Raw genomic sequence first — 21,325 nt, 5'->3', positions numbered from 1 at the left:
TGTACATAGATTGATTACAAACCCCAAAGAAATAGAACTTTAAAGCTTCGAATTTGATGTCTGCTGGTCTTGAGAAATTTATGCTTTGCTAAATTTTGGAGTGTACAAGTGGTTTTGAAATGAAAGTTATTAGCACTAGAAAATGATGTTCTTTGTATTACTGTGCTGTTATTACATTTAATGGAATTGCTCCCTAAAGTGCCACATAATGAAATCAAAGGGAAAACAGTTTAGAATGAGGAAGACACAGAATGAGGGCCAAGGTGAGAAAGGAAATGGTGGGCTGCCCCAGTCTCCCAACCCTTCCCTGGAGTCTGGGAGAGCCCTCCTTCAGGGGGACCAATTGAATCGGGCTTGATAATGGTCTGGCAGGGGGTTGCAGGTGGTTTCATAATGTGTGGCATTATTGGGGTTCTGACTGCTGTGAACAAGCAAGAGAGGGAGGCCACAGCATAGCTTTGGAATTATATTAAGGAGGGATGTAATTTAGTATAATAGAGCAATGCCATCTGACTAAAGACTGCATGGCATAAGAGACTTCACGTTTGTCCAAAGAAATAAGAAAAAGAAGAGAAATAACGCCTGTTGTTGTTAAAGCCCTTTGTGATTTGTAAGAGAGAACCATGACAGAGTCTCCAGACACGCTTACCAAGTAGGCAATGATTAGGTGACTGTTCTCATTGCCTTTAACCCTTGGCTTCCACCCACTCAGTCATCTCTCCCACATTTATCACGAAGGTGCCTGGCTGAACAGATGGCATTTTGCATCCTGTCCTTAAGGCCATCAGACTTGGGCTTCCTTGAATGAGCAGGAGGGAATGAGTCCCAAACAGTTCTCTAAGCTCCAGATTCCAGATCTGAACTATTTTTCTGTCATCTCTTCACCAATAGCATAATATGAGGGAGGAACTAAAGACTGTTAAGAAACATTTATTAATTGCTCCACAATGCATTTTCCCTCTTTTGGGCTCAACCAGGCATGTTCGAATATTGAGCTGACTCCTCAAGGTTGAATTGAAAATGTCTCATGCAGGCAGTCAAATCTTTATTTTGCATATGTCCAATGGCTGGTGCTATAAGTAGGATTATGTGTTTAGTTGTTTGTTTCCAAGCATACAGAGGTTTTTCCAGATTTCCTATCAGAGGCAGACGAGACCATACTGGGCTTTGCGTTGGAGGTGAAGGGTGGACGAAAGGAGTTCGTTCTACTTCACTGCAGTCCTCAGACGGTTCTGGAGCTGTGAATCTTAGTGCCTGAGAGCTGTGGTCATTCTTAGTGTCCCTTCTCTTTATAGGGATGTCCTTTCCCTTCCTGGCATTGTTTTAATCTTGCCTCAAGTGACATCAACTTCATTTCATCCCGGCTATTTGGTATTGTCTTAAGAACCCGGCAGCGCGGAGAAGGGGCACGACGGTTAATCTCCCCTGAGCACCTCACTGTGCTGCCCACCATGCTTCTGTGTTAAGTCAAAGGGGTGACCTAGAAAATCCACGTGTCTCCTGGAGGAGCTGAGGGGAGCGCCGAGAGTTGAGTGGTCGCCTGGTGGGGGTCCTCCCCCCCTTTTCTGTGGGAGATGGTAGGTCATATATCTCAGTGTTGTCAGGAAGACTGAGAACCATTTCTTTTTCTATTGCAAAGGTAAAATTGGAAAGTGGGAAAAGAGAAAGCAAGCACAGCATTTGATTCAGCCTTTGAAATCTTTTGGGTCCCGTGTAAAGGACACACATGCTAAGTCTGTCAGCCCTGGCAGTGACACGTGCTTCAGATTGTGAGCTTATTTTTTTCCCCAAAAAAATGCCTGTCTCTTCCATTCCTTCTGAGCACTGGGAAAGGATCCTACTTCTCCACACTTGGTTGTACCAGCTGTCAAATCAGTCACTCTGGTTATTAGTAAGCAGCAGGGAAATGTGTCTATAAAAAAAAGAAATTGACAAGAGACAGAAAGAAGGAACAGGACCTATCTGAAGGGAAGGAAACACTTCAGAAATGAGTAAGAGCAGGGCATGATCCTGGAATGCCTGGGTGCCAGACCCCTGGTCAGAGCCCCAGAGCATTCGGTGGCGGGGGGGGGGGGGTCCATCCTGATACAGTAAAGATGTAAAGATGCTGCAGAGGGAGGAGCAGTGTTACAACAGAAGAGCAGTCTGCCCCAACATAGCAGCGTTGTGCCTTGATAAGGAAATGAAAACCCTGCTTTTGTGAATTTAATTCAGGGCTAAGGAGGGGTGCGTGCTCACAATTTCTCCAGTGTGTTGTGCTTTCCTTTACCAAGGAGGAAGAACCAGGGCCTGATCAGACATCAATTCCAAAAGCATGACAAAAGCCCCACCAAGCATCTTCCAGGAAGGGGATGTCTGGTAGTTGCATTGGATGATGAGAAACCCACCACCTGGGCATCTGTGTTTTTTTGGATGGAGACATTGTCGTTGAAGATCTGAAAGTGACTAGCATAGTCTTTCTCAAATCAAGATGGGGATGAGGAAGAAGTTGTAGCCCATGACTTATAGAATTACATAGTTTTTAGTATGCTGTAAATAATGAAAAATTGGATAGCTAGAGCAGAAAGCTCACTTTTCCATAAATCTCTGATGGCTCCTTTTTATACATTGGATGAGCTATATATTCCTTAGCAAGCCACAAGACTATTGAATATCTGGTCTCAACTTTCATGATTGGGCTTATTTGCGTCCCTCTCCCATCTCCCTGCTGTGCCCCAACATACACTGCTTGGTAGCCAGCAACCTCCAATGACTGGACCACATGACTAGCTATTCTCTAAATGTGACCAGTTTTTTACTACTTCATATATCTGCATGGGTTGTTTTCACTAATGCTCCTCTATGAGTTCCCCTGGTGAATACATGAATGTCCTTTAAGATCTGACTCAGGTGTCCTCTCCTCATCATGAAGCCTTCTCTAACAATTCTAGGCAGAATTCGTCATTCCTTTCTTTGTGCTCCAATAGCCCTGCGTTCATACCTCTATTATAACACTTAGATGTGCAAAGCAGTTCAAATTTAGAAGTGGGACTCCTTGTACAGAAGACTCATACATGTTTTATTGAATGAAAATGTCAATGAATCAATAAAGATGGAAGGCGGGGCATGGGGAATGAAAAAGTCATTATTCGTTTTAAAAATTAAGTATGCTATCCTTCATGTATGAAGGTGAGTTTTCTGATTCATTGGCAGTAAAACATGGGCTCTGAACTAGGTTTCAACATTTGCTTTATGTGCAGAGGGGGGTCATGTGATCTTTTGCTCTATAATCAGTGTCATACTTGGAAACGATTCCTCCCTGCCCTTTGCTCCTTTTCTATATACCATCAGTCAAACCCCAGTAACTCCTGCATGGCCTCTAAGTTACATCAGTCTTTCCTCTTTGCTTCCATAGTCACTGTCCTCATTGGCTTGTGCCTGGATTCTTAAAACAAGCTGGTCCATGTCCCTTTAATATCACACAAAGTATTTTACCACTATCAGATTTACAATTTTCAAATATCATTTGGATCATTTTACTCATGTGATTAAGGACCTGTGGGGACTTCTTTTAGCCAAATTGAAATTTAGCATGGCGGTCATCCTCTCTGGATATCAAATTACTGATCTCAAAACCTGATCTCATATTAACTTTCCAAAAGGGATGACTTTTCTAAGCAAACCCTTCTTTCCCATCCAGACAATGCGTGCCATATACTGGAGGGGATAATCTGCTGGGAGGCAGGAGAACATGGTTCTGTTCCCAGCTTTGCTACTAATTAGCTGTGTTACAAGTCATTTTACCTTTCCAGACTATGGTTTTCTCATTTGTAAAATGAGGTCTTAGGAGAGGTGCTTGCTTGGAAAGAATTTGGAAGAGTTGAGCCTGTCTGTGTTCCTTGTGATTCTCAAGTCCTTTGATTCTTTGATTTTATGAGGTATTAAACTTCTGTGTTTCCTTCCGGCCTTACAATCAAAGAAATAGCTTGAATATGTTTTGAATCCAGAACCTTGGCTTCATCCCCAGCACACTATTCTCCACCAGCTGACTTAGCACCAGAACGGGAATGGAGGGTGAGGGCCTCTGTGTTAGCCTGCCTTTTGCATGGATCCACAAAATACTGGGAGCAGTCCTTTTTCAGATTAGTTTTAGTTTTTTGTTCAGCCAAGCTTTTGATTCACTTGATAAAGAAAAATAAATGGGCCAGATTTGATTTTCTTTGATTGAAAAGATTTATTTTCTATTCTTCCTGCCTCAGCAAACACTAACCTGCAGGTATTCACAGTCTAGTTACCCAATTCTGGGCTGTCTGAGTTTTTTGAATCTGCCTCTTCCCCTTCTCAGACCTAATTTTTGGTAGAGCATTTACTTTTTAAGAAACTCACCTGACGATGAATGGGGTCAAGGTCAGGATACGGGCTTCTTGTCAGCTTTTCTTATTTGATAGTGGAATTGTTCCCATGCCACGGTTGCATTTTTGTGGTATAACCCATAAACTCTGCCCTCCACCACTTTTCTCCATCTCAGGGGAATGGCATGTGCATTCTTCCAGTTGCATGTGTTAGAAATTTGCAAGTCATCTTTGCATCTTTCCTTTCCCTCCCCCCTTAATCTAATCCATTTTCTAATCTTACTGGTTCTGTGGTAAAATATATTTCAAATATCTCCACTTTCCCCCCATTTCCCCTAAAGTCCTAGTTAAATCACACACACACGTACACACACACACACACACACACACACACAATTTTTTAATATTTGTGTCTTTCTCGGACTAGACTATTAGCTCCATGTTGGCAGCAATGCATTGGTCTCCCACACCATTGCATTTAATGCGTAGCACTTTAATTGGCTCAGAGCAGACACTCATTAAATATTCGTTGAATGAGCAAATTCACTTAAGTTAATTGTAAAATTAAGCTTTGGATTATCTATAGACTTGATTTCCTCTGGGCCTTTGGGTTATCTGTTTAAGACTTTATTCAGGATCTATTCTTATATTCCTTATATTTTCAACAAATAGTGCAGCACCTACTCTGTGCGCAGAGCTGTCCTCAGTGTGAAGGACAACACAGCAGAAAAGACATGTTCTGATTCTTTTCAGATTTTGAGTTTAGCTGAAGCAAAGCTTGCACACACAAAAATGTTGAGTAAAAGTACAAAACAGAATATGACAAAATGTCTCAAATATAGTACAGTTGATATGCTCTAGTCAAGGAATGCTGTCTATGTAGGGTGAAGTTGCATTGTGGAAGGATTTGGAGGCAGTGGAACTTGACTTAGCCTTTGAGGAATGTGGAACATAGAAGTCCAAGCAAGGTGACATTTCTGTAGTTGGGAATGATAGCATGAACAGAGATTTGGACTTGATGCTTGATACTGAATGTTCATGTGAGGGCATGTTGGGATCAACTTAACCTGAATGGAATTATAGACAAGTAATAGGAAACAAGTGTGGGGGTAACAGCGGGACAGAGTTGGTTTTTTGAAAGATAGCATGCTATAGTAGGATAAAGTACCATGTTGGGAGTTGCATCTCATTATGTGACCCTAATCAAGTCATTTACTCTGTCTGCATCTCCTCCAAAAAAAATAGTATGGTAAAGAGCATGCACCAGAAAAAGGTAGGATTACATCAACTTTTAGTTATTCTTTGTTATGTTTTTATAAAGGATTTGAATTAGACACCACTGGCATATCTGTCTGCTTTAGAATCTTCTGTGAAACAGCCTGTTTAGTTCTTGAATCCTGGCTTGGGCTGAATGAGTGTCACTACTAACTGGTAAATAATGGAAAACCCTGAAAGTTAGATTACTGTCATTTAGCCTTATCCTGGCAGGTAACCATAGGAAAGACTTGATTATGTGGTTATTTTAAGATTAATCTTGTATGAGTATATGAGGGAATGGGAAAGGTGACCCAAAGGTGGGGAGACAAGTCAGACCTACTCCAAATGCAAGGTGAAAGGGCCAGAATGTTGGTGGTCTCAGGGATTGCAAAGGAATTTTGAAGTTCACTTCTTTAGGATCTGGTATTATCCCATATACAGATAATACAGGAGACAAAATATCAAAGCTGTTCTCAAAATATCAAAAGATCATATACAGATAATACAGGAGACAAAATATCAATTTCAGTTTTGAAATTGAAAGGATGGTAATGGATCAATGGAAATTGAGAAGTTGAAGTGGGAACCTAGTTTTCACAGAAGATGTGTTAAATTCTGAGCTGAGGGCTGGACGTGTTAGTGAGGATATCTTGAAGTGCCTACAGCTATATAGTCTGGAATGTGAAGTTACAGATCTGAAATTCACCAGCATAGTGTTGGTACAACTGTCAGTGGCCAGTTGAGAGAAGATCAGTTCTCTCAGGAGAGGAGTATGTACAGAATGTGAAGTGGGATTCCTACTGAGCCACCCAGAACAGTGGGAGAGAAGGAGGATGCAGAAAATTCATCAAAGGTCACAGGCCTGGTGGAGGTGGAGGGAGGATTGTGATCAGCTCCGTAAGGGCCAGATTATGAAGTCCAAAGAAATGACTTTTAAGAAAAGAAAAGGGGTCAGTAGTGTCAAATGTGGTAGAGAGGGCAGACATTTGTGGACTATACATATCTTTTATTTCCTCTTTGATACCATTAACTGCCATTAATTGGCGATTGATTCATTTTTTTTGATTATTCAGGTCCATTGCCTAATTTTTAAAATCATTTTATTATTTTTTAAATAGCGTAGGGAAAGAATTAAATGGAAGGGAAGGATTTAAGTATTCTCCTCTATTACCAGGTATAGGAAAAGGTTGGTGGGGAAGGCACTTAATACTCACTGTTAGTAAAATAAAATTGGGGCCCTTTGCATGATATCAGAAGCCAGATGGGTTTCTTGGTATCCTGGCCCCTATACTTGTTTGCTTAGTGCCTTTGGCCAAGTTACCTAAACCCTCTGAGCATCTTCAGCTCTATAAACAAAGGTAACACTAAAGGCTACCTGTTATTTTCATACTGGTCAAATGAGAATTAATGCAAGGTTTTTAGCAGAGGCCTGATACAAAGAAAGCACTCGTTAATTATCTTTTGTTTTTGTTTTTTTGGACTATCCCTGCTCAAATTGACATTAACAACAGAGAATGAAATGGAAAACTGTATTTATAAAGCGTACACATTGAAGATTGTGTTTTTCTTCCTCATTTTTTTTTCCAAGAGGGACAGATTTCTTCCGCTCAAGTTTTGTAAGACCAAAATCTCTATGAAAACTGGACAGCTACTTGCTCCTGAATCTTCCTTGCCATGGGTTCCCAGCATTGATTAGTCTAAAGCATGGAGATAGCATATCTGGGAGGAATGCTGAGGAACAGGCCTGGAAATGCTACATGATGGGAGGAATGAAGTGATCTTAGTCTCTCTGTGTGAAGTGTTCTACTGATGTCGGAATGGGGAATCATCCTGAAAGGAAAAAAAAAAGTGTATATTTCTGAGAGCAAAGATGCATGTGCTGACAATTTAGATTTTTGCCCAGAAATGCTGGCATTTTCTTTCTGGGGGCGGTTCTTATGTTTCCAACAGTGTTCCCACTGCATACCATGTTCTCTCCTCCTCCCACCCCCCTACCCATATGTCTTCCTCTTTGTCTCGCCCACCCTACTCCTGGTTTCTTTCTGTCTCTCTCTTCTCATAGGTTATTTCCCTTCAGTAACAAAATGAATCCTGTCATAGAAGATAGGATTACTTTCCCCAAACCCATTCTCCCCATCTTCAGCTGTTCATGATATGAAAGTTCTGGAATGGGCAAGAGATCTGGGAAAAATAGTCCTTTCTACATATTCTGTTGTACTTCTTCCACGTTTCTTTTTCCTCCAATAATTCATTTGGCATCGTTCTCTCTCCCTGGCTTCCCCAAGTGTCTTCCCTGTTAGCTCTTCCTTTCCTCCTCCTCCAAGACTGTCTCCCCATGAATTGGCTAGTCCCAGCCCAAGATTGATCTGGCCTTAGAAATCTCTGTCATTCAAAAGTGAGGGCAGACAGAGAACCACACAGAAATGGGAGGGACAGAAGGAATGAAGGCTTCTGAGAATGAGTTTGGACATGAGTAAAGGTGACCTGAACAGCCAGATGCAGCTGTAGGGATGGCAGTGAATTATTTGGGATGAAGAGTTATGATAGATGACGTGACTCACTGGAAATAGTTTACATTACCCCTCACTCCCATGCAGGGAGTGAATGTTAGGTTATTGTTAGCCTGTTTCGGTTTCTTGTTTTGAAGCACAGGGTAGCTAGTACCAAATAAATGACAGAAAAAAAACAAAACATCAGTCTTAGACTTTAACTACATCACTGACTTCACCTCTTACTCCGATGGACAAATGGTACCCCAATGAAAATACCGTTGTATTATGTTGTTTGATTTATGTGAGAAGACACTTACATATGTAGAGGTTTTACTGTTGGATGATGAGGGAGACAGGTGGTGTTTTTTTTTTTGTTTTGTTTTTTGTTTTTTTTTCTGAATGTTTGACTAAAGAACCGAAAATAGCTGTCTATTTTCTATGCATTCTATGCAAAGAAAAGTCTGGAAAAAGAATTGATGGGTAAGAAAGTGGTAGGTTATTTGGATATACTGACTAGAGTTATGCTAGTTTACAGGTGACTGTTGGTAATGGTAGCAATAGAAAATTATATTCTGTCCATCTATACATCCATCCATTCAATTTTTATTGAGCGTTGGCTATATGCATAGCCAGCCCTAGGTGCTGTGGGAGATCTACCAAGTTTACACTTGATTCCTGCCATTAAGGAATTCTCCATATTCTCAATGTTGAAGCAACCATGCAAAGAATGTATGAATTGGCATCTTCCCTCTCTGGGACTTTTCTCCACAATTCCTTTCTTAAAATCATCTCTGAACCCAAAAAATAAAGCTCTGAGTGTCTCCTTAGGGATTAAAGTGCTAATAAGACAAAATGCTGGCTTGAAATTTTTTAAAAGTTTGATTTTGTTTTTATTTTTTAATGTGTATAAGAAACATTATGATGCATGGGGACTTACAGGCACCCTTTGGTGGTTGATTGATGAAATATTGGAGAACTCTCAGACAGTGGTTCCCAAAAATTGGATCTGAAGAGGTTCCCAGCCCTCAATATGTCTTCCCACTCTTCCTGAAAAGTGTACTGACTCTCATGCTCCAATATTAGTCCTACCTAACACACAATCCTGGGCCGCAGGGGTAGGAGGGTGGTGGGAAAGGGGGGCGCTACTTAGTATATTGTTCTTAGAGAACAACCTGAGTCCTGGGTTGTTGAATGGAAGCAAAATGATTGCATTTAAATCAGGTGGAAAAGTCATTCATTTATTCACTATTCAACCACTGTTTACTGAATGCCAGCCACGCTACTAGCTTTGTAGAAGAGATAAAAGACAAGGGTTTCTGTCCTTGAAGGGCTTACAATCTCCAGTGACAGACATGGCTGAGAAAACAGTTGAAATGCCAAATGCCATCAGTTTTACAGGAGGTTTGCCTGTGATGTGACAGTAAGGGCTGACACATAAGAGCAGGTGAAGACATGCTGCCCCATGCTCAGGGGAAGGGGAACATGCAGAGGTATGTTTCTATGGACCCCCTGGTTTTTTCCTTATGAACAGCTTTACATTTTGCCCCCACAATACTATTATTCAGAGCTGTTAATAGGAACATGGTTTGCCTTTCCTAGCTTTTACCCACAGCCTCCCCGATCCCTAGTAGTAATATCAGCTCTAGATCCTCCCTCCTTGAGAAACAGTGACCATCTGAGTCTGTATCCTTGTCACCATTTCACTCACTGCAGAAATAATGGGTAAAACATTATGCTTTTAACAAGACTAACCACCATTATCATTGCCATAACAGCATTTATTTGCTTCTTACAGTTTTTAGTGTACCCTCCCATATACCAGCTAGACTTTCCAGAAAGGTAAAGGGACATGCTGTGGTCTCACAGCTAACAAGGAAGCTCTAGATCCTGGATCACCCAGTTCTTAGGCCCCAAAGGACCTGTGCAAATCCTCACAATTCCAGATGTTTTTCTACATGACCTTGGTAAAATGAAGCTCCATATTGTAAGTCTTCAGATCAGTTGAAGAACTCATGGGGAACCACCATTGAAATGTAGGCTAGCGGTGCGTACTGCTGGAACTGTGGCCATGGGATATAGCAAACAAAAACATCAAGCTAGAAATCAGAAGACCTCCATGCCAGCTCACACTCTGCCTTCTCCCGGCACAAGTCACTTAGCTGCTTTGTGTCTTAGTTTCCTCTACTGTAAAATGAAGAGAATGAGTTAAATGATCCCCAAGGTTAAGAGCACAGACTTTGGAGCTAGGGTTGCCTAGTTCAGATCCTGGCTCTGCCACTTTCTAGTTGTGTGACCTGAAGCAAGTTGTTTCATTTTTTCAAGACTCAATTTTCTCTTCCCAGAAAATGGGGATAATAACTGTACCTAACTTAGAGCATTGTTAGGGGTATTACAGAAGTTAATAATTTTAAGTCATTAAACAGTGTATGGCTTAGGGTAAATGCTATGTAATTGTTTCTTGAATTAAAAAATTGGTCCCTCCAGCTCCACGGTATTCTAGGTCTTTGAAGCTTAGTTATACTGGGAGTAGAGAAAGAATGTACAGTTAACAAAGGACTCGTTTAGAAGGGGAATGCTGAGATGGCAAAGCGTTACGATGACTTCAGCAGGAAGTTCAAGAAAGGGATAGAGTTTAATAAAAAATTCACTATTTCATTTGCATAGGTGGATATTTATGTCAAAGATCTTAGGGAAGAAGAGCGAGCTGGTGTCATGCTTTGGGCCTTCCAGACACAAAGCAGAACAATTGCAGATCTGCAAGGAACTCAGTCCTGGTCCAGTTGTCTGGGGTGTCATGAAGTCCGTTTTGTAGTTAACAGCAGCTGGCTTGCTTATCAGCCCTCTCCCATTCTCGAAGGCCATCTTGGTTCAGGGCTCCTTCATCCTGGTGCTGTCAGAACTCGGGGTCCAGTGAAGTTGGAGTTTCTCCTCAAGCCTTTGGGTCCTGTTACCTGGACCTTGCTTCACATACCGTTCCTTGGTGGCCATTACTTGTTAAATAGAGGGAAATGAAAATATTCTAGTTGCCTGCATTCCAGTTCTGTGACGTTTCCCCATAGATGGTCTGTCGAAATAAATCCCAGCAACTGGAAGGCAGAAGCCTGTGTATCTGATCTGATTGGTCTGTCTCTTGCTCCTGCTGGGGCCCAACCTGTAGCTCCTAGCTGTCTGTTCAGCTTCAGAAATGGTTGTTTAAAACAGGGACCCTAAGCCTTAGCTTCCTCATCTGTGTGACAGGAGAACACTTGCAAATGTAGTGTGTGATTAAATAAAGTAAACAATCAGAAGTCCTCAATGACGGCACTGCCCCACCTCCTGCCTTACTCCTCCCCTTCTCTGCCACCTGCCCACCCTCCTCTCCCTGGCCCCCGCCAGCTCCTTTCCTCTCCTTCCTTTCTTCCTTGTATTTAAAGTGACACGGTTTGGTGACTAATTCCTGATCTGCTCTTTGATTTCCCCAGAAAGGGATACAATCCCTCCAGGGGACACTGTTGTCCTGAGGCTAGACAGTGACAATGGAGGAGAACAGTGTACTGGGAAATGAGAAGCAGTCATGCCCAGGGAAGGGTGTGCTCAGAGGGGCTTCTGGTAGGCAGAGAGCAAAAGAGATTGCAGTGGCTGTATTTGCATTAGTGTTCTGTCTCAAGGAGTTGTTGGCCCTTAACTGCCATCTTAATTTACTGATTCAGGTGAAGGGAGAAGACAAAAGGAGGAACTTACTATTTCTTGAGAACCCATGTAGACAGTATACTAGAATGCATTAATTTAGGCAGTGATTTTGGAGTTGGTGGTAGGGCCAGGAGCAGTCTCAGGATTCTTTAGCTTGCTTATAATTTCTGTTCCTCAGAAATAGCTTGTCTTAGCCTTGGTGCAAGATGTTTCTGTGGGATACAACCTTTGGGAGCAAAAATTAGGAATGAGGGGATAGAGGCAGGGAAAAAGGGAAGGCCAAGGCAAGGCAACTTATTGAGCTGGTAGCCCTGTGGGTGGCTGGTGCTTGATCCCACCAGGCCTTTCTAAGAGAGCAGATCAGTCAGGTAACCAGTTCTCAGCCACACATAGTCCTTCCGGTCTAACATTGCCACCTCCCTAATCTTTGGGCCCCTTTCGCAATATTTTGCCAAAATCATTCCATTGTCCACTGTGTCATTCCCTAGGCCACCAACCCATTAGCATGTTAGGAGTGCCTCTAGGAGTCTTTGCCAGACCTTTGACCCTTAATTCACAAGAAAGTGCTCCCCTGCCAGTAAATTCTATATCCCGCTCTCACTCCCTCAAAATCCACTTCCACGCGTGCTCCCTGCTTTCTGTAGATCTGTATAGGCCAGGTCTTTCCCTTGCAGTTCCTCAGTATGTAAGCTGTTTCTTCCTAGCTGTTTGCCTCCTGCTAGGAGCTGTGTTTTCCTGCTGTACATGTGCATGACCTCACTCTAGTTATTGGCCTGGAGGGAATGAAGGGAGACAGGGGAGTATATCTGGAAGGACAGGAGTCCTATTGAAAGGCACCTGCTTCGGATAAGGTCTTTGCATACTGTCTAAGGTTTGTTTCCTCTGACAATGAGGGAGGAGCTTCTCTTGCCACCTTGAAGGATTTAGGAAAAATCTTCCCTTGCTAGGCACCCACACGTCCCCCTGTGGGTCTCAGGATCCCATTTTTTTCCTATTAAGATTTTCATGTAGGAGACCTTCCAGTGTTGTGCCTTGAGTCTCTTTTGTAGCGTTGTCACTGTTCCAGTTAGTTCCTGGGTCTGGTTTTCCGCAGTCTGCCCTGTGGCCACAGGAGATGCAAGTCTCCTTAAACATTGGCCTGGAAGTCTTTCTGGGTGTCACAGAATACCTCGAGCTGATAGTTGGCTGCCCTCACCCTTCCAGTTCCTTTTTCCAAGACTTGCAAATATTTGACAGAGCCACCATACAACCTGATCCATCACCCTCTGCCTCCACCTCACCCCAGGCCACTGCAGGTGAGAGTCTTAGTATTTGTGGTGCTGGTACATGCCAGGAGTTTCCGCCACCCCACTCACCCCCAGCAGTGGGTGGGGTCTTTGTTGAATGCCACAGTCCCAGCTGTAGCCACTCTTGTAATGAATAATCTTACCTGAGTTCTCTGGAAGGCAGAGCCTTAGGTAAAGACTTCTAGGTAGGTGGGGTTTTTTTGGTTTGGTTTGGTTTTTTTGAAAATGATTCAAAAGGAAACAGGAGTTGGAGACCAGAAGAAAGCGACAGGGAAGGAGAGAAAATTGATACAAGGATAGATTATTGGGTTGAGCATTGCTGAGGGCAAGTGATCCTTCATCCTGCCAGAATCCTCTAAGGAGTCTGTAAAAATGTGTCTTAGAACTGTGTCCTGAAAAGACGACAGGGGGAAGCGTTTATTTTTCTGCTCCCATTTACCCTCCCACACTTGTAGGTTGCATCTAGTTCTGATGTAGTGCGGCATCATGGCAGCAGGGAAGCCCCAGGGCAAGAAGCCAGAGCTGGACGGGCTGTGCCTGAGAGGCGGCGCCACGTGAAGCTGCCTGAAGCCTGAGCACACACGGTCCCCTCGTGCATGACTGGAGGAGGGGGGGGGGAGGGGACCTGAAGGGGGGCACCCAGTGGTGCCGATGCCGAGCTGCCTCCTTCATGTCTACCTTGAGGCAGTCCCGCAACTCGGCTTTCTCTCCAGCCCACGGGAGCACAACCATGGGGACAAAGCCGTGGATCTCGAGTTGTGGCTTGGTCCCTTCCAGCTCCTGCTACATTTCCTACTATGTTCACTTTCTCCCACTCCAGAATAACTTCACACTCTCTCTTCTCACTTCAGACCTAAGGCTCTTCCTCTCCTCTGACTAGCACTCTCTGCTGGTAAATCTGCCTTCTAATTTCATTGAGAAAATGGAATTATTTTTTCCAGGAATGTCTTCATTTTTATGCTACCAAATCTACCAGCCTACCTGCATCAGTAGCCTTCAGATAATGACCAGAAAGGCCGGCATGGCTTTGGCTTTGCCAGAAACCCTGAACTCGGTAGTGTGATGGTCTCCTATTAAAGAGCCACTGTGTCCCTGTTTTTCCCACTATTTTATTTTTTTCATCATGATGAGCGTACTCTTTAATCCCCATTCCCTATCCCCCCCCCACATCTTCCCTCTGATAACCATGAGTTTGTTCTCTGTAGTTAAGAGTCTGTTTCTTGGTGTGTGTCTCTTTTTTTCCCCCTTTGCTCATTTGTTTTGTTCCTTAAATTCCACATATGAGTGAGATCATGTGACATTTGTCTTACTCTTTGTTGCATCTTATAGTAATATGGTGGTAAACCAGGGTGTTACTGTCATTTGGTTGTTAGGAGCCATATGAAAACAAATATGTGTTAAAATTTATTGGAGAATTTGGACACCTTTCCTGAAAAGGAGTTATTTCCAAGCTTTGGAATTTACAGCAAAGTACCAAGGTGATTTATTTATGCTTGTCTGATTAGCATGGACAAGTGAATTAAGGAGTAGGTCTACACCTGAGTCTTCATTCGAATGGGAAAAAGCAAACATGAATAACATGTATGAGTGACAGGATGCCCTGTGCACGTATTTACACAGGGGATTGATTCAGGAAGCAAGTGGATCAGTGTGTGGTGGAGAGATAGGAGTGGCGGGTTGAACACAGGAGTGACAGCCTTCTCTGTTGGATGGTGGGTGTAGGTCAGCTTCTGGCTCTGGAAATGGAAGAAGGTGAGAGATGATGGGTGATAGTGCATCTGGAAGCGATTTCAGCGATTTCTAGTTGGGGAGGATTCGTGCACGTGAGAGTAGGTGTGTGGGTGGATGGTGGCCTCTAACACTGTGAGTAGTTGAGCCTGAGCATGTGTTTGAGCCAAGTAGGCAGGGCCGTACTCTTGTAGATTGTAGAGTGTGAGGCTTGGTAGATAAGGGCTTCTTTCATCATTATGCATGTGTCTGAGTTGGAGAGAGGTGGGTTCTCACTGAAGCCTGTTTTCTCCTCTGTTTCCACTTACGGCATGAAGGGAACCAGGGAGTGTACCCCCTTTTAAAATTAAATACACCAAAGCCACAAAATCAGTGATAGCCTTGTGTTGCATTACGTTTCTCCTCTCTACTACACTTAACCTCATGTGACAGTGTGTGACTACCAGAAGTGTCACATGGTTGACTAAAGGGGCTTCCGCATCCTCTTTAGAAGCTGCTGTTCAAGGCAGCATGATAGTTTCTGTTCTTTACATTTTTTACTATCTCTAGTCCCATAGGAGATTCCTAGAGAAGCTTTCCAACAACATAAAATGCTGTAGGGCAAAGCAAGCAATTTACACTTGGGTATAAGCCAGCAACAGCTCTGTTTTCTCCCCCCACCCCCACCTGCCTCACCCATTCATCTGTGAAACTGTCCAGGTGTTTGCCCTTTTTCCTGGGTGCTTCCTGCTTAGCACTTGAAGGCTTGTGTGGACTTTCACAGCTGTGGTCCTCTCCTCAATATATTCTTTCTTTGAGGGATGCCTGGGTGGTTCAGTCTGTTAAGCGTCTGCCTTCAGCTTGGGTCATGATCCCAGGGTCCAGGGATCGAGTCCTGCATTGAGCTCCTTGCTCAGCAGGGAGCCTGCTTCTCCATCTGCCTACTGCTCCCCCTGCTTGTGCTCTCTCTCTGACAAATTAAAAAAAATACTCTTCACTGAGTTTCTTGAATGAGCAGTCTGAGAGGCTTTGTCTCCTCACCTTAAGAGTGAAAAGGAGGAGGAAGAGCAACCTATGTAGCCTGCAGGTGACAGAGGTGTTGTTCTGGAAACTGAATCTCCCCCCCACCCCCATTCTACAGAGAAGTACACAGGAGTTGCCACAGCTGAATCCCCACCCCCGGGGGGGGGGGGGGACAGAAGAGTGTGTGTGATAGATGCATGGGGTGGGGGCGCATGTCAAGCATGAAGAGAAAATGGTTTCCCATGAGAGCCAAAAGACTTCCTTCCATAAGGAGAACCAGGAAATCATCTTTACAGATTCAGGAGACAAAGCAGGTCATGGAGGAGAGAGAAGAGGAAAGATGTGACAGAAAACGTGGGAAGAAAGGGCCCCAAAGAGTGTCCTTCCTGGTTAAGGACTGTGCCTCAGTGTCTGTCCCTGGGCTCCCTCTGGGATTTGCCCACCTGTGTTTTTACTCTGAGGGAAACTGGCCATCGAGGAAGCTACCTCCAGGGGCAAAGAGATTGTTATTTTTAGAAAAAGGACAGGTTAATTTTCCACTTTGGACCCCTACCCACTTCCGGGCCATGCTTTCACCTCCACCTCCCATGCTTTTTGTATTTTTTTTTTCACTTTTGATTTAGGACAGCGAAGGCATAGGTAGAGTGGTTTCTGAGAGATCGGAAATCCTGAAGAAGAAGTTGACCATCTGTCATAGTTTTGAAAAAAAAAAAAAGGAGTGGTTCTTGTGGGTTTTCTCACTTCCACTTCATTATCATCCAACACATATTTATGGAATGCCTACTGGGTTCAGATGATGTGCCAGGAGAACTACTGTACCAGCTACAGTGTCAGGCACATTTATCAAGATATCAGATTCAGTTTGTGGTGCTATGTTGTCAGGTAGTCGTTCTACCATTTTCTGGAGGAGAAAATTGAGGCTGACTCAAAGTAATGTGCCCAAGGCTAGTGATGGCAATAGCATTCCAAGCAGGACTTTCTGAGTTTAATTCTAGTGATCTTTTCTGCTTTGCTTTTATTTTAAATCAGAAATTTGTCTTATTACCAGGAATTGCCATGTTCTGCCTGTTTTCTGAGCTATAGTATGTTTTAGAGTCAGCCAGACCTTGTTATGAATCCCAGATCTACTTGCTACCTATTTAACATGTATAAAACTATCTGCACCTCCGCTTTAGCAGTTGTAAAAAAGAGATATTAATTCCTTGTTTTAAGGACTTCTATGATGTTTAAGTTATTATGCCCATATGTACATATATACAGATATATCTATTACCTTTATGTGTATATGTATTATATGTGTTCTAATATAATTCATAATACACTTCTTAGATAAGAAACGCTAGTCCTGTTTCCCTCATTCCCCCTTCTGATGAGAATTTACTCCCTTTGCTGGGATTGCACGAAATTTAGTAGTTTTCTGTAGTTTTTTATTCTTGTGATCAAAAAACCAACCCCTAGCGTTTAATTAGTCCCATTAGGGTAGGGAGGGTACCCCAAGGTGATGAATAGGAAAGACTGTCTCAGTAATAAAGACCAAAGATGGAAAAACTAACACCACTGCATGTAGACAGAACAGGAATAGAATGATAGGGATACTCAACAGTTCTAAATCCCCCTCTGTTTTGTGTTGTCTTGAAGAATATTATACAGCATTCATTCCCACAGGACAGATGAATCCTTCACCTGAAACTGTTAGAACAGAGAGTTTCTTTTAGTGAAAGCATTTCTTCCTTTCTCCCTTTCTTTTCCACCTTCATTCTGTACCCTTGTCTTTCATCCTTGAAATTTCAGCATTGATCTCTTATGTGGTGTTGCTTCTCACTGCATTGTCTTCCAAAGCATGTCCTGTTTCATCTGCCTTCGTCCCCTGTGACAATAAAGCATGTGGCCTGTTCAGCCATGGTCCCTCTGGAAGAGTAATACTGAACGTTAGAAAAACCTTGGGTAAGATGCTGCTGTGTGATTGCTATGGACCCTGAGAGCTTAGGACTTTTTCATATTAGGCACTTAGATTAGTATTGGCTCATAGCATGACCATTTCTTTCAATATATTATTTTTTAAATTCCAGTGTAGTTAACATACAGTGCTATATTAGTTTCAGGTGTACAATATCATGATTGAACAACTGCACATATCAGGGCGCATCAAGATAAGTGTACTCATAATCCCTATCACCTATATGACCCATACCCCCCCCCCAGCCTTCTGGTAACCGTCAGTTCTCTATAATTAAGAGTATTTTTTTTGGAGGGGAGGGGTTTGTCTCTTTTTTTTCCTCTTTGTTCATTTGTTTTATTTCTTAAATTCCACATATGAGTGAAAACATATTATTTAAGTCCCATGTCCTCCATGAAGTCTACTCTGACTTCACCTTCCCACACTGTGCTCTCTTTCTCTAAACTTACACAGTATTTATTGCCTGTTGCATCACCCTAGTCCCATGTCTTCATTTAATCAAGGGATGTTTATTAAGAGGTTGTTCCATTCAAAACTTTATCTTAGGTTTCCTGTAGATATGGCAGTAAATTAGATATTCGTATTCCTGGGAGTTTTCAACCTGGCAGTGGCTTAGGATACCAGCAGTCCATTGATAGCTTAGTTGTAGTTTTGTTTTTGTTTTTGTTTTTAACCCTTCAGAGAGGATTTTATGGCTGTTCACTATGTCAGTTTGGACTCAGATCATTATGGACAGTTAATGATTTGGGAATAGATATTGTAGGGGAGGTAAGTAAACACTGGAAGAAACACATTTCCATCACCACTTTGCATTGGGATCAAATTCTTCTACTTCCACAAATCTTCTGGCTAAAATAGACATGAAAAATTATAATATCTTAAAAAAAGAACTTGCTCTTATGACATCATTATGACCAATTTGTTATTGCTTTGTCATCAGGGGGTCATTTTTGCAATATGCTTCTGAAGCTCATATAATTTTTTTTTAAGATTTTATTTATTTATTTGACAGAGATAGAGACAGCCAGCGAGAGAGGGAACACAGGCAGGGGGAGTGGGAGAGGAAGAAGCAGGCTCATAGCAGAGGAGCCTGATGTGGGGCTCGATCCCATAACGCCGGGATCACGCCCTGAGCCGAAGGCAGACGCTTAACCGCTGTGCCACCCAGGCACCCCTGAACGGCTATTTCTGAATAGTCCAATATTATTAAGAACGTCAGTAGTCATTTTATTAATTCTAACCAGAAAGAAAAATATTTCTTAGTGAAATAATGTAATAAGTTTGACTTGAATGTTGTTAGCTAAACTTTTTGGAATTCACTCTCTGCTACATTTGTATTATTCTAGGAGAAGTGAGTATTACCTGGAGGATGACAGCTGAGAGGCTTCAGAAAAGTGAATGAATGAATACATACATAGTACTTATTCTCAGAATAACTCTCAGTTCACTCTGGTCATTTAAAAAAATTTTTTTGACTTACTAGTGTTTTTAGTGAGCATCGTTGTCTTCATTACTATCATCATCAGCTCCACCACCATCCAGTATTTAGCACCGTAAGACCCATAGTACACCAGCAATGCTCTAGGCACTATGAATGAGAATATTTACCAAAAGGATTAGACCACTGTCTTCAGGAACTTGGCACCTAATTTAATCTTAATTATGTGGCTATAGGGCATAGAAACATTTGCTTAGAATTCTGAAATCTCTTGGAGAAAACTCTTTAATTTGGTTCTCCAAAGAGAGAGGTGTTTATGTCATAAAGTATATTCCCAGAACATTTGATCTTCTAGTCTTTCTTATCCATTTTGGGGTAGTTGGAAGGTTGGGCACCCACCCAGAGTTTCCCCTTAGGCTTGAGATTAAGGGGTAGCATCAATACTATTCATCAAAGTTCAGAACCCACAGAATGCTTAGGACTCAGCAGGACTCTGTGGAATGGGGATATTTTATGGAGAAAGTATGACCTCCTTTCGAAGAGCTTCAAGTCTATCATAAGCATAGAAACATTATATTTCTTAGAATTCCCAAATCCCTAGAGAAACTATTTCTCTCCAATTTCTCTAAAGAAAGAACTGTTCTTTGTTTAAAAATCTTCTCCATATCAAACCTCTGTCATGGACTATTTTTTTCCCACCGTATCAGAGGAAGCATCTTACTGAATAGGTCTGCTTTCCCCTGTTTGCTGGGAGTTATTAAAAGAGCTGACTGCAAACAGATTTTTACTGCCTGAGTGTGGACTTACATCAGGTAGCACCCAATAAGACTTGACAAGCTGACATCTCTTATCCATCAACAGTGATGGGTGGGGGAGGGACAACAGGAAGGAGAGAATCTTATTCCCACCTACTTTCTGAGAGACAGACTTCAAGTGATATAGGGTTCATTTTTAGAAATCTATTTAATTTCTGAGTTAGAGTTTTAGAAATTTTGTTTATGGAATAGAGGGCTAGAAAAAATACCCACCTTGTCAATGCTAAACAGAAGCTGAAAATTACATATCTTTTAGGTCACAAAGGAGCAGGAAGATGAGTCCTTTGGAGGAAGGAAAAAATCCTTACAAAACTCTAGTGACAGAGCATCTTAAACACTGCATTGTTCTCCAGCCAGTCAGCCTAACAGCTCTGTGTGATTGGTAATGATGTCAAGCTTTTGTTCAGAAGGAGGAAAGGTCTTGTAAACCCAGATTTCCAAATATGTCAGCTTTATAGCGCCAACTTTTGTCCCATCCTCTTCATATTTTTCTTTCTTGAACATCGGTGACACTGACTTTTTTAAAAAAGAAAAAGTAGCAAAAACTACAGCCAGATTCTGAGTTGTTCACTTACAGAATTTTCGTTTTACATGTGGAATGAGAGATGGATACATGTGACTTCTTGTTCTATTAAGAGTGTGTTACAAACACTGATGGCTCATTCCTAGGAAAGAAGTAATTCTTGGCTGTCTTTTCATTGGAAGAATATGAATATTGAATTCTGCTTAGGTAATTTTCAGGATAATTAGATTCTATGATTTTTTTTGGAAAGAAGCTGGTGCCACTTTAGTGAGGGAAATTATACTGGTTGTCTTGTGTAAGCTGGGGATCTCTTAAATATGTGAGGTCTAAACCATTAAGGTCAATGTTCTTTGAAGCTCACTTGCTAAAATTATTAGGACTAATAGGAACGGAGATTTGGTGGAATGAAATCATCAATGTCTGCTAATTATGTTTGCTACAAGCATAGAAGTAGCACATCAAGTGGACTGGGAGTGGGAGTGAAAAAATCATGTCATAAATGTAGAATGCCTTTCAACCAAGGATGTTAAGAGGAGTACCTAACATTTCTCAAATTTATTATGAATGTTTTCGATCTTGTTGATTCCCTGTTATACTTTTAAAAATTATATTCTACCTCACTCTAGGTGGTCAGCATCTGGAAGAGGAGACTATATGCTATTTTGGATTTCTTGCACTGTTTAAAACCTCACCTTGCACACAGATATGGTCAATAAATACTTATTGAAGTGAAATAAATTGAAATGAAGAAATATTTATAGTATCACATATCCTGAATATAAATTAAGCACCAAGAGAAGCTATGTCCAAGAACTGTTTGAAGATGT

General features: G+C 42.1%; 1 protein-coding gene across 1 annotated transcript in view; it reads left to right on the top strand.

Annotated features, from left to right (window-relative positions):
- GRIN2B (glutamate ionotropic receptor NMDA type subunit 2B) overlaps nucleotides 1–21,325 on the top strand; it is a 276,351-nt gene that overhangs the window by 118,100 nt on the left and 136,926 nt on the right. Inside the window, exons 3-4 of the mRNA XM_087855925.1 lie at nucleotides 11,689–11,694; nucleotides 13,667–13,677. Of these exons, the coding sequence (XP_087712051.1) occupies nucleotides 11,689–11,694; nucleotides 13,667–13,677 (17 nt within the window). The remainder of the gene's footprint in view (nucleotides 1–11,688; nucleotides 11,695–13,666; nucleotides 13,678–21,325) is intronic.

The sequence above is a fragment of the Ursus americanus genome, chromosome 25 (genome assembly GCF_024610735.1).
Source record: "Ursus americanus isolate L20-20 chromosome 25, mUrsAme1.1.p, whole genome shotgun sequence".
NCBI lineage: Eukaryota > Metazoa > Chordata > Mammalia > Carnivora > Ursidae > Ursus > Ursus americanus.
The sequence above is the reverse complement of the archived record's forward strand: the minus strand, read 5'-3'. Positions and strand labels throughout refer to the sequence as shown.